The sequence below is a fragment of the Myxine glutinosa genome, chromosome 4, assembly GCF_964187855.1.
Source record: "Myxine glutinosa chromosome 4, kmMyxGlut1.1, whole genome shotgun sequence".
NCBI classification, from domain to species: domain Eukaryota; kingdom Metazoa; phylum Chordata; class Myxini; order Myxiniformes; family Myxinidae; genus Myxine; species Myxine glutinosa.
Genome location: NC_136264.1, coordinates 182,535,122 through 182,548,804, shown reverse-complemented (window position 1 = coordinate 182,548,804; position 13,683 = coordinate 182,535,122). Strand labels below are relative to the sequence as shown.

The 13,683-nt window shown below is 38.2% G+C and overlaps 1 protein-coding gene across 5 annotated transcripts in view; it reads left to right on the top strand.

The window, feature by feature from the left end:
• Positions 1 to 9,598, top strand: part of LOC137425542 (sodium- and chloride-dependent taurine transporter) — a 340,062-nt gene extending 330,464 nt beyond the window's left edge. For 2 of the 5 annotated variants that reach the window (XM_078776784.1, XM_068114081.2), the window contains one exon: positions 8,040 to 9,598. In XM_078776784.1, the coding sequence (XP_078632910.1) occupies positions 8,040 to 8,177 (138 nt within the window). In that variant the 3' untranslated portion in view covers positions 8,178 to 9,598. The remainder of the gene's footprint in view (positions 1 to 8,039) is intronic. The other 3 variants (XM_078776782.1, XM_068114083.2, XM_078776783.1) reach the window with 2 other exon arrangements.
• The last annotated feature ends 4,085 nt before the right edge of the window (positions 9,599 to 13,683 follow it).

The window sequence follows — 13,683 nt, the reverse complement described above, 5'->3', positions numbered from 1 at the left end:
AGAATTGGAAAAGACATAACAAGGAGTTGGAGAAACAAATTAGTGGAAGTGGTGTAATTGTGGATTTTGCTCAAAAACTTGAAAGTCTACCTGATAAAGCTAGATTGTTGGTTGGAGATATGCTCTCCTCTATCGCTCAAGCGGGTGTTAAACTAACTAAACGGGGTAATGGATTGTATCTTTCTCATAAATAAATGGATAAATGGTTTAAACAATTTGGAAAGAATACAACGTCAAATATAGAACTAACTAAGTATTGTAAAAAACTAAAAATGGATCACGTGGTAATCTGTATGAGAGATGAATTAACAAAGTTGTCCAAGAATACAAAGAATATTATTATGAATTTAGACACCCAGAATGGTTCTCATTGGGTTTGTATTCATAATAGTCAGGATAAACATTATTTTGATAGTTATGGTATGCCACCACCTGTTGAAGTAATACAATTCTTACAGAATGGTGTTTATCAAACGTTTCAAGTTCAAGAAATTGATTCTAAATGTTGTGGTCAATTATGTTTATATGTATTATTTCAACTCAACAATAATGAAAATTTTTATGATGTCATTTCTAATCTAATATAAATGACTTATGTTGGAAAAGATGGTTCTATCTTTGGAGAATCCTCTCAGGATATTGATTTATCAAATTATTATACAAAGGCACAGGCTGAACGACAAAAATATTGTATAAGTAAAAATATTAATATGAAGAATACTTATAAATTAATCAATTATCCAAACCCGACAGATGCGAATGACTTAATTAGATTCAGTGATTTATCACAATATATATTTTTAAAGAAAACAGCACGTTTTGTGAAACAAGTAAAATTTACAACCACAACACCTGGTTATACTGACCATACACCTTTCCTCATTCAATTTAACTACCTGCTTGCAATTGAATTTTATAAAGAAGGACATATAGTTAACATGCGAATTAATAAATGGGGGTATGGTATGCCTGATTTCGGGTATAATTGGTCTTTTTCAATAAACTTAGAAGACCTACATGATTTGAATCAGTCTCGTAAAGAAGAATATTATCCGCTTGGTGAGGATAAGGATTTATGTGGAAGTACAATTAGTGAACAACAAATACATGATTTTAAGAAAAGAAAAATATATGATAGTATAGCGATGGTTAGCATGACAAAGAAGGATGGTAATGATATAAGGATAGAAAGCCGAGGAATACAAACCAATTTGGTAGTGGGAAGATTGGGTGGTATTACCTGTCAAAATATTAATCTCACATATATTTCTGATACATAAGTGGCAGGAAAAAGACTACAAGAGAATTATAATTTTTGTATTCAGGGATACCTACAAGAAAAGGGTGCTCGGTATTACATACCTTATGATTTGGAGCATATACATGGGAATTTTGTCATAAAAAACTGGCCTTATACTGATATTGTTAAACCCACAAATAGAGACTTGTTTAAAATATTAAATAAAAATGAACTTCTCAAAGTTATGAAATATAAAACTCTTTTAGAAATCATCAACAAATCTTATTGGTATCCTATTATGAGAAAAATAATTATAGATACAAGAATATCTCAAAATCCAGATGAGTATATGTATAATATTCTTTGGGGCTCAAGCACAAGGGTAGCAAGGGATGAGGAAGGAGTTGAGGAGAAGGAGGAAAGAGAGGAAAGGGAGAAAAAGGAGAATGGAGGAGAGGGAGAAAAAGGAGGGGAGGGAGGAAAAAGAGAGGGAGGAAATATATAAAGAGATGGAACTCAGTGAGATTCGTAAAAGATTGAATGTATTACAGCAAGAAGATCAATCTCAACTCACCGAAGAGGAAAATAAAGAAAGAATGAATGCTGTGAAAATATTGATTTAAAAAATGGCTGAGATGGATTCAGGGAGGAGATTTAAACGAGAAAGTGGTGAAGAAGAAGAAGGAAAAGATTATGTGGTTGATGATGTTGGTGTTATTGACTTTAGTTAGTTTTATTTGTAAATAAATGGAGGAGAGAGTGAAGGCATTCCTTAGGATTCTTTATGTTTTAAAAATCAAGATTGAAATGTATATGTTAAAAACCAAAAAGGTTTTGATACTCTGTCGGAATTTTTCTGATAAATAAATATGAGTTATTGTCTCAAATGTAAAAAGAAAACCAAATCTAAAAATATCTTATGTTAAAGCTAAAAATAATAGAGTTTATCAAACAGGAATATGTCAAGTGTGTGGCTCTAAAAAGTGCCAATTCATCTCTCCTAAAAGTTGAGGAGACATACAAAAGTTTCTGTCAGGAAGTAAATTTACAACAACTGGAATTCTAGGGGAACTACATCTACCTGGATATTCTTTCTGTGGTCCAGGAACAAACTTGGATAAAAGATTAGATGAGGCTGACAATCCTAAACCTTGGTCTAAACCTATAAATAGGGTTGATGAAGTGTGTATGAAGCATGATATTGCTTATGGGAATACCACTACATTGGATGAAAAACATGAAGCAGACAGAGAAATGTTATATAATTTGTCTTTGATACGAAATCCTACGTTGAGAGAGAAAGTTGATAGGTTTATTGTGAAAAAAATGATAAGTGCTAAATTGAAACTTGGTCTTGGTTATTCACCCTCAAAAAACTATTAAACTCTAATGATGTCATCAAGACTGAGGAGCTTTTGGCTAATGAATTACATAAACCTATAATCACAAAGTTTAAAAGAAGGAAAGTTTATTCTAAATACACCGACCACATATGGTCCACTGATTTAATCGAACTAAATAATGATAAGGGATACAGGTATGCTTTAACCGTTATTGATTTGAGGAGTAGATTTGCCTGGGTTGTTCCTTTGAAAAACAAAAGGGGTAATACTCTTATGTTAGCTTTCAGTGGAATATTTAGTAAAAGTAAAAGAAAACCAAAGAAGTTATGGACTGACGAGGGAACAGAGTTCTATAACAAAATATTTATGAAATTTCTTAAGGGGGAGGGTATTAAATTATACAGCACCTTTAATGAAGGAAAGGCAGTTGTTATTGAGCGTTTTAATCGCACTTTGAAAGAGAAACTATATAAAAAATTCACACAACTCGGTTCTCAACAATGGGTATATTTAATTCAGAATATTGTACATAATTACAATAATACAGTTCATTCATCAACAAAATAAAAACCATCAGAATCATTTACAAAATTAGAATATGAGAAGGAGATTAATTTGAGAAAACCCAAGTTCAAAGTTGGTGATATTGTAAGAATATACAGATGGAAAAGCCATTTTGAGAAAGGTATACAAAAAAATGGACTAATGAATTATTCAAAATCGTTGATGTAATGGATACAGTCCCTTGGACTTACAAATTATATGATATGAATGGGGAAGAAATCTTGGGTTCATTTTACTCACAAGAATTACAAAAAACAAAACTGATAAGCCATTAAACAACAACCATCCTTATATAAGTGATAAGATAACGGGGTTAGGGATTTTAAGGGGTATATAAATGGTAAACATAACGAATGTGAAAGATGATAAAGAAATAAATCAAATTATACAAACTATAAAGGAAATATTTGTTAAGAATATTATGAATAGTAGAGAAACATCTAAATTAATTGCTAAATATCTTATTCCCCCGGAATTGGAAGAAAAGAATAATGCTGAAATTTCAACACCTCATGAATTACATCAGGAAATGTTAGATAAAATTCCTTTATCTTTCTGGATGAAAAAAAGAAAAGTTTTCGAACCATGTTCTGGAAAAGGAGGATTTCTTATAGATATCATATCTAGGTTTATGATTGGTCTTACAATACCAGATGAAAAAGAAAGATATCGTGTTATTGTAGAAGAGTGTTTATATTTTAGTGATATCAATCCTACAAATATCTTTATTTGTAAATTATTAGTTGATCCTAGAAATCAATATAAATTAAATTATAATGAAGGTGATACACTTAAATTAGATATTAAGGAGAGATGGAAAATAGATGGTTTTGATTGTATTATTGGTAATCCTCCCTATGAAAATTGTAATGCATCTGGTGATAATAAGTTATATTTAGAATTTATTAAAAAATCAATTGGTATTTTCAATGATGATAAATACTTATTATTTATTGTCCCAATAAATTTTAAAAATTACATTACTAACCAACAAAAAAAATCGATCTTATATTCAATATTTTATGAAAATAAATTACATTTCTTTCAATACAGCTAATACATTTTTCCCCAACATTGGATCCTGGTTTTGTTATTTTCTTTTAGAAAAAACCATAGTCAAAAGTTGTAAAACTACTATATCTTACATGCGTAAAAATCAAATTGAAGAATCCATAAATTAATATTAATGAGGGGGATAATCTACCACTATGTCTCTCAATATTAGATCTGAGTTTAATTAATAAGGTCTCGAATTTAATTATTAAAGGTAAACAAGGATTTGATATTAAAAAGGCGATTTATTTAAAGAATGAGAAAAGAGTTTTCCAACGTGTTAGAAAAACTCATATTAAGAGAGGTGATGTTAAGGAGAAAAAAGATGATCTGTATAAATATCCATTAATTGATACACTTAATAAAGGACACTCGTTTCCAGGTCTTTGTTATTATAACAACTACAAGCTTATTGATTATGGATTACCCAAAGTTATAATGTCGGCTGGTGGATATCTAATACCTACTCTTGATAAGATGGGTATATATAATTTAAGTGATAATATGATGTATTTGGTGATAGAAAATGATGAAGAATATACTGGGTTATGTCTTTTAATTAATTCAGATTTGATTAAATGCTTGAATAAAGTTTTCTTGACTGATGGTATTAATGGTAGATATAAAGTTATTAAAAATATGAGAGGGATAGATGTAACAAAAATTAAAACAGAAAATGACATTTATCAAGTACATGAAATCACAAAAAATGAAATTAAATTAATAAGAAAAACTATCTAGATTAAGAGATTATTTTTTTTTCACTCAAGCTAATGTCTAAATTCAAAAGATTTGATAGTCCCCGTGTATATATTTTTTTAATCTGGTGGGTCTTGTTTGAGTGGTCTAATGAACAACATTGAGGATAGGTGCTATAGCTAGTATGTCAAAAGGCCAAAAGGTTCGTAAGGGGGAGAGAGGGAACAAATATTTGTAGGGTCATTGTTTGAGTGGTCTAATGAAAAACATTGTGGATAGGTACTATAGCTAGTATGTTCGTAAAGAACAGGGTGGGAGAAATAGAGGTGTTAATGGGAAATGAGGGTGAGAGGAAAATTAACATGTAAGTCAATGGGAAAATGAGGGTGGTCCAGGAACAACATTATTATCCTACTGTTGCTGTTAAATGAATAAAATGGAAATGTTGAAAAAAAGTATGAATCTAATCGATATGAGGAACGGGATTAAATGAGACTCACCATTATTTTAAGTGAAGAAGAAGATCGGAAGCATTTTTGTTTTAACGTCAATTAAAAGTGGCCCATCTATCTTCATCTTACTCAACTACATATAATACTATATCATACTGTTTGCAGATTGCTTAGCATCTGATTGATAAAAATATGGCAATCAGAACTGATGGCTACGGCGTATAAATCCCCTATAGGACAACTGATGAAGGAGTGGATGCACAGATGGACAGGCGGATGCACGCACGCATGCATGCAGGCACACCGAGACCGAACTCCTTTTATATTATAGATGCCCAAGACCAAGAACACTACACCAATGGCTTCAAGAATATGGCAGGCGTGAGTCAATCGGACAGGTTTAGGTTCTGCAAGGTAGAAACAGAAAGTGCGAGCCACAACCTATTGGGATGAAAAAAACTCATATCAGATAAGCTGTACATGCAAAGGCACAACAAGGTATTGTTATGTGCTCCTCCCCAAACCCCGGTCACGGTGTACCTCCGAGCCCCGAAAGGAGTCACGGCAGAAAGATGTGCTATAATGTGTGTCAATGACCAATGGTGAAACCACACCAACCAATTGTTACCAAAAGCAAGTATTGTATTAAGGTCACACAAGTATAACAGCACAAGTACAATATGTTTCAATTGTACCACAAAAATACCAAATAATTCCTGTGATGGTACCATCAGTTTCTTATTCAATAACCCACTGTGCTCCAAGTGAGCAAAAAAAACATTCCCAAAGTCACTGTCCGGCACCAAGCCAAAGTCGATCCACGCTCCGGTGATCGCAAGAAAAATGTCGAATCGAGACCAGAATCCAAGTCGGCTGACAAAGAGGCGCAAAGGTGCACCCAAAAGGCGACTGGGAAATCACACCTTCGGGTATGAACGTTCAGCGGCTCCCAAACGGAGAACCACAAATTCCCAATCGAAATCCATGTTACACTCGCAAACCAGGCTAACGGCTGGGTGTGGTGAAATGGCTGGAATGAATGAATGAATGATCGTTTTAAGGCCATTTTCCCCGCTAGAGCGGGGGGTTAGCCTTGCGGGCCCCATGACAATCATGGTTCCCTGTTTGAGGCAATGTTTTTATGGCCGGATGCCCTTCCTGACGCCAACCCTTGGTCACGCTCTTACGATGCGCAGGGATACGGTGTACCTATTCTAAATTGGGGTACACACCGTGATCATTCATCCCAGCAAGCTGGTACTCAATTTGCCGACCTCGGAAGGATGGCAGGCTGAGTCAACCCCCCTGGCGTTAATTCAGTGATCGACCGGGATTCGAATCCAGGATCCTAGGATCCCAAGCCGGCACCCTAACCGCTAAGCCAACACCAGGCCTCGCTGGAGAAAAGGCTGGAGCGATGCGAATTGGCGGGAGCGAGGCGAAATGGTGGGCGGGCCCGTACTGGAGGCGTACCTGCTCTCCAACGATTCTCTTCAGAATCAACCGCAAAACCCGACACGCAGGTTTATCTGTCACAGCGATAACCACTCTGTCACATGAATCCCTTTCCCAGGAAACCCAAAGTTCGCACGTGACCCCCGTTCACCAGCGTCTCCTTGAGACCTCAAAGCAGCTTGGCTTTTCTTCCCGACCTCACTTGCTCCACCTTTTTTTTTCTTCCTCCTCTTCTTCTTCCGGTTTCTCCCGATCCGGTTTCTGGTTTCTTTTAAAACACTAATTTTTTACCTTTTGAAAACAGTTATCTCCATTTCACTTAAACGATAACAATAATAGTACATGGAACCAAAAATGCTTACAGTGGATGAAAACCACAACGACGGAAGTGACGAATCTGTAACAGTATATTGAGTAATCGACTGGCACATCTGAAAAAATCTCAATATCCCAGTTCCAGAAAACTCATGGAAACATGGAACCAAAATCAATGACTGAAAACAAGGAAGTAATTGTCACTTACGACCTGATGATTGAGTGTGAACATAGAAAAAAAAAAAGCATTGCGACTGGATATAGGACTGACGTATAAAACAGAAAAGATGGCATTGCTAATTGAGGTTTCAGTACTCAGCGATTTTGGCCGAAACAAAAATGCAGAAGTCAATAAAATGACCAAACACCAGGAATTAAAAAATGAAGTGAAAGGATCCTGGAAGCTGAGGAGAACCGAAATTATACCATTGATAAATTGGAGCAATGGGAATGATAAAAAGAACCTCACATAGATCTGAAAAACCATCCCTGGGAATATTATTTCAAACAAACTAGGATTGGAGGCTGTATGGGGCTCAGTGACGATCCTGAAAAAATCCCTGGGAATAAAACTTTGAGAACAAGAAAACTTCACAACTTGGTCCATGAATCATGACCCCTTATGGAAATGGACGTGGATACTTCGAGTTTTGGAAGGACTTCGTTTCACCTTCTGAAACCCGCATTTGGAGATAACAGCAAAAACACGCACACACTGATTTCTTCTCGTTGATAGGACATAAACGCGTTGCAGCAGAACAAGCTCGCCTGATATTGGTGCATTTGTGTTTGGACAGGGAAGGAATGTTTAGTGAGGACTGTTATTGCCTAATGGTCCAATGTCTTGCAATAAACCATTCACAACACATACTATTGACTGTACCAATAAAATCACATTATTATTATTTTGTGTTTCAGCGGCTGAAACTTCTGCTGAAACCAGAGCATGACGACCTCGAGACTTGGAGCCGCCTACGGCGGGGTCTACCAGTCGTGGTGACACCAGATGCACAAAGCAATATTTCAAGCACAGATTTCAAACTTACTGCACTATAAGAATATCATTTTTTGTTGCGGTTAATCGTGTTGCACAGAAAATATTTGCCATTCCACCTTCAGTGGGTGTAATCAACATGGACTTATGAATAAAAATAAAATTATATGCGTAGTAATAATTTGCAAGGAAATTTGTCTTAATAGTGTCAGGAACCAATACCAGGCATCTCCTGCTTTAATGGATATGCCGAAAATCAAGAAGGCCGCAAGTGGGATAACATGGAGTATGGCGCATGGAATCATTATTAAAATTATGTTCAATGAAAACCCCATGGCTGTTGAAAATTATACAATTTCCTGTATAATATTGTGATGATTGTCTGATAAGTACATCTGTATTGTGTTTGTCTCTTTGTATACAAAATCGAGGCTCGTAGAAAAACGAGAACAGAATGGACCAGAAAATAATAGAAGAAGAACAATAGAAAGAGGAGAAACGCACCAACAAAGGTTAGAGGGATAAGTATCACAGTTGTGAGAGATATCCAGAGAGATGGTCCGAAACCTCTTGCTTGTGGTGCAGGGCATACATCCATCCCATTATTTCATCCCAGTAAATGTCAAATATCCAGGATGGGATGGAAAAGTTTAAAGCCAAACTGGTTGTGAGAGATTAGCAAGTTAGAAAGGCGATAGTGCTTGAGGTCTGCTGCATTGATGGACTCCATTACTTTGCTTATGAAAGGGAGAAGGCTGATAGGTCAATGGTGAATGGATCAGTTTTGGAACCTTTCTTACGGAAGGGAGTATCCAAAGAGGGCATGCGAAAGAGAGGAAAGAGGGTATTGATAGGACTGCAGGAGAGTTCCTGAAGGGGAAACAGTGAATGGGGAGACGTGAAGCGAAAAGTGGGGTTCAGCAATTGGTTTACTTTTTTGGTATTTATGATAAAAACTCCAAACTTTGCACATACCTGGACTGTTGGATACTGTAGATCTCCTGTGTATTCCGGGTCTGGGACGGAGGAATGTGCTCTGTCATGACAATCACCCTTGGGCCTGCGTGTTCAATTATCTTGTTGTTTGGATAAACTTGTGCGTTTATTTCTGACTTCTTGAATCTTGAGCATGGCATAGTCTGCAAAAGTGACATTCTGTGGTGGCCCTGGACGTGATTGACCATTGGTCCCAATCCATGCTGACAACGGCGGAGGCAACAGATTGCGTTTTGATTTTCGTTCATTTTGATCATCTACTGGAAGGATACTTCCCAAGTTGGTGGCTCTTTCACATCGACCAATGGTGGCAATCACAATACCCACAATACCGTGCAGTGGTGGCGACCGTTGAGAATTGGCGCACGGTTTGAATCCCGCTTTGGCTTGTATTTGCAAATTAAGTGCACTTCTCTTGGTTGGTTTGGCGACTGCGCTTCATGTTTAAAGCAAAATAAAGAAAGGGGGAAAATCCCTAGCTAATCCCACACAATGCATATTGACCCGTGAAACCCACTACACATAAGGGAGGCCCATCTGAACGTTTACTAAATAAATAACTCGGGACTCGGAGAGCGAGAGAGCGTTGCTTCGGAGAGCGATGGTTCACAGAACCATAACAACGTGTTTGTGTTGAAACAAATTTCTCGTCATGACTAACGTGCTTTCAGTACAAAAATCTGAAAAGGTTCTCCATTCTCCTAAATCTCCCCAACACCATGTCTTTCCATGCAGTCTTCCCATGTGATATAAAATTGAACCTGTTAATTACAGAGGCTGGGTACATCTACAATGTAATCAATATTATTTTATATAATTCAATATTTACATTGAATGAGGTTTAAATTCATGAAAAATCCAAAAATATACCCATTTTAACCTTATTAGCCTGTCCCCTGCACAGCAGGAGACGGAGACGGGATTTTGTAATCGTGTGTGTGTGTGTGTGTGTGTGTGTGTGTGTGTGTGTGTGTGTGTGTGTGTGTGTGTGTGTGTGTGTGTGTGTGTGTGTGTGTGTGTGTGTGTGTGTGTGTGTGTGTCCGGGCCATATCCTTTTTACCATTTGAGTTTTGTCATCAAATTTTGAACAAAGCTTTACGATGATAATACGGAGAAGACAAATTAATAATTTTGTCAAAAGGTCAAAAGTCAACCGTCACATAAAATCGTCAATTTTCATCCGATTCACCTGACATTTTAAGAATTTGTATATTGGATCACTGAATTGATTCACCAGTCAAATGCTAGAAGATTTTTTTTTTTTTAGATCAAAAGTTCAGAGTTGCGTAAAAACACCAATTATCACCCGATTGTCCTGAAATTTATAGAATTTGCATATCGGGTCACTGAATTGGTTCACTAATCAAAAGGTAGGAGTCGATTGTGTTTTTAGATCAAAAGGTCGAAGGTCAAGGTTGCATAAAATCATCAACTTTCATTCAATCGACCTGAAATAATAAGAATTTGCATATTGGGTCACAGAATTGGTTCACCAATGAAAAGATAGAAGTTGATTATTTTTTGAGATCTGAAGCTCAAAGGTTAAGGCTGCATAAAATCATCAAATTTAATTTTGTATTTTTGGTTAAACCGTTCTCGTTATTTTTAGCATATGGAAGAAGAGGAAGACGCTTGAATACAAACAGGCGCGGGTGGGCTTTGCATTTTCAGACGCTTTCTAGTTTGACATTAAAAATGACCTTTAAATTCAAAATCGAGGGTGGCATCCACTCACATTTTCTTCCCCGTCCTATTAATGCTTGATCAGGCATGGTTGTCTGCTAGTAACAAGCGTTACGCCTAGGTCCCTCGTCGGGGAAGTGATGTGAGTTGACAAAGTGGAAGACGCAGAAAACATGCTATGATATGATATTTCGCTCACAAGGTTCAGACATACATGGCGGTGGCCATCTTGGATTTTGACGTGGCGACCCAATTTTCAATAGCCTTCTTCCTTATGCGTAGATACACCCACACACCAGATTAGAACTTAGTAGTTCGTTTATTTTTCAAGATATTTCGTTCACAAGGTTCAGACATATATATATGGTGGCGGCCATCTTGGATTTTGACGTGGCGACCCAATTTTCAATAGGGTTCTTCCTTATGCCTAGATACACCCACACACCAGATTAGAAGTTGGTACTTCGCTTATTTTTCAAGATATTCCACTCACAAGGTTCAGACATACATGGCGGCGGCCATCTTGGATTTTCATGTGGCGACCCAATTTTCAATAGGGTTCTTCCTTATACCTAGATACAGCCACACACCAAATTAGAAGTTGGTACTTCGCTTATTTTTCAAGATATTCAGCTCACAACGTTCAGACATACATGGCATCAGACATACATGGCGGCGTCCATCTTGGATTTTGACGTGGGTTGCACCCGCACACCAAATTCGAATGCGGTCCTTCGCTTACGCACGCACGCACGCCCGCATGCACGCACGCACGCACGGACGGACACACGGACGGAGGGGAAAACCATAGTCCCCCTTTGGCTCCGCAGTGCGACGGGGGACAACAAACAATGTCGTCAAAAGTATAAAATCCCATGTTGACTGGTCCACTATAACACTTCTGACACCATGTAATATTCTACTTATTTCGAGTATAGATGACTCATTGACAACTTGTTTGGGCTCATGTGCATGGAGCAACCATGTTAGCTGTTACACGTTGTTTTATCCACATCCGGACGTGTGTCTGTGCGTGCATGCATGCAATTTCCAGAACCCTCTTTACCTTTAGACCCCATGACACCCTGAAGGCCTCTTATTACCCAAAGACCATTTGGGGCCTTAAAACCCCCAAGATGCTTGAGACCCCGAAAACTCTCGTAGAACCCTAAAACCCCCAATACCATTAATATAATCAAGATCCCGAAGATTCCTCAGACCCTTTATAACCCTAACACCCTTTTTTGTATACTTAGTCAAGTCAAAGCTCGTATAAGAGCTAACACATAGAACATATCATAAAGGGAGCGGGAGACAAGAGGGGGAGAGAGAAAGAAGCACAACAACAGTAGGGAACAGGGACATCTCTGGAAGAGAGAGGGTTGGGGCAGGGTACACAAGATAAACAAGATGGACACTACAGGTGCTTTCAGGAAACAAAACAGGGAATTTGAAGGAGGTGGGTTTGGGGTGGATTAATTGGGGTAGAAAATATCCAGGTTTTGGATGGGGAAAATGTGAGATGGTGGTGAACAGCTGTTTTGAAGACCTACCTGGTGGAATGAATGGGATTGAAGAGAGTGAGGGAGTTTGTTCCAGAGGTGGGGAAAAAGAGGAATGAAAGAGTGAAGGTGCGCAGAGAGTCTTGATTTTGCCAGTTTCGCCAGAAGAGGGTTGCTGGCAGATCTTGTGCATCCTGCAGGAATATTTGGGGGACAGAGCACAGACAGAGCTGGGGGAGCTGCGCCTGAGAGGAGTCGGTAGGAGACAGAAATACCACCTAGCAGCCTGCGGTGAGAGAGTGAAAGACCCTCAGATTCAGCTTCATCGCGGGAGATTCCAATGATTCTAAAAGCTTTGGATAACACAGCGTGAAGCCGAAGTAGATGTGAGGCAGGAGCACCAGCCCAGAGGGGAGAACAGTATTCCATCAAGCTGCGGATGAAAGCTTTGTAAGTGGTGAGTAGCTCAGTGGTGCCAAGGAAAGATGCCCGGTCGCCAACTGGCTTTGGAGGACAGCTTGGAAATGTGTTTTTTCATGATCTTGGCAGATAGTGAGACCCAAAAGCTTGAGTGACAGAACTTCTTGGAGAGGATTGTTGAGAAAGTAGATGGGAGGGTTGTCCAGTCTGTCTTTTCGGAAAGACATCGTAACAGTGTGAGATTTGTCAGGATAGAAAGACATGTTCCACTTGTTTGACCAGTCTGTCATTTTGTCCAGGTCTGCAGAGAGTGGGGAGGCTGTAGACTGCCGATCTGAGGGATGAGAAATGGAGCGGCAGAGAGTGGAGTCATCAGCAAAGAGATAGAGAGGATTTTTATGTAACATGACCTCTGACCTTTGGCCCTTGACCTTGTGCTCCCAAAATCGAATCAGTTCATCTTTACCTCATTATACATACCTGCACAAAGTTTGACTAACATCCCTTCAGCCGTTCTCAAGTTATTGTGGTAACGTAAACCTATCATGGACGGACGGCCGGACGGACGGAAAACTCGAAAACATAATGCCTCTGGCAACTTCGTCGTGCGGAGGCATAAAAATGATCTTGCTCCTTTGCGCATGTGCGCTCAGGGCGCATTCAGAGCAAAAGCACTGCTTTGTTTAACTGACTGATGTTCAAAATATAACATTCAATTGAAAATAACAACACTAATAATAAAAGGAAGGATATTCCATCGGGAATCAAACAGACGACACAACTCAAAGGTGAAAACTCTCCCTCTGAGCTCTCCTAATATTACCCAAAGCAGCTTCGTGATGTACTTCGTATGTAGTTCTTCCTAAGCACCAGGAGAGGGCTCTTGAGTATTAGCAAACGCAGCATTGATACAATATGCATGTGCATAAAGAATGGAGGCAGAGATGTTAAGGAACAGAGATGTTGG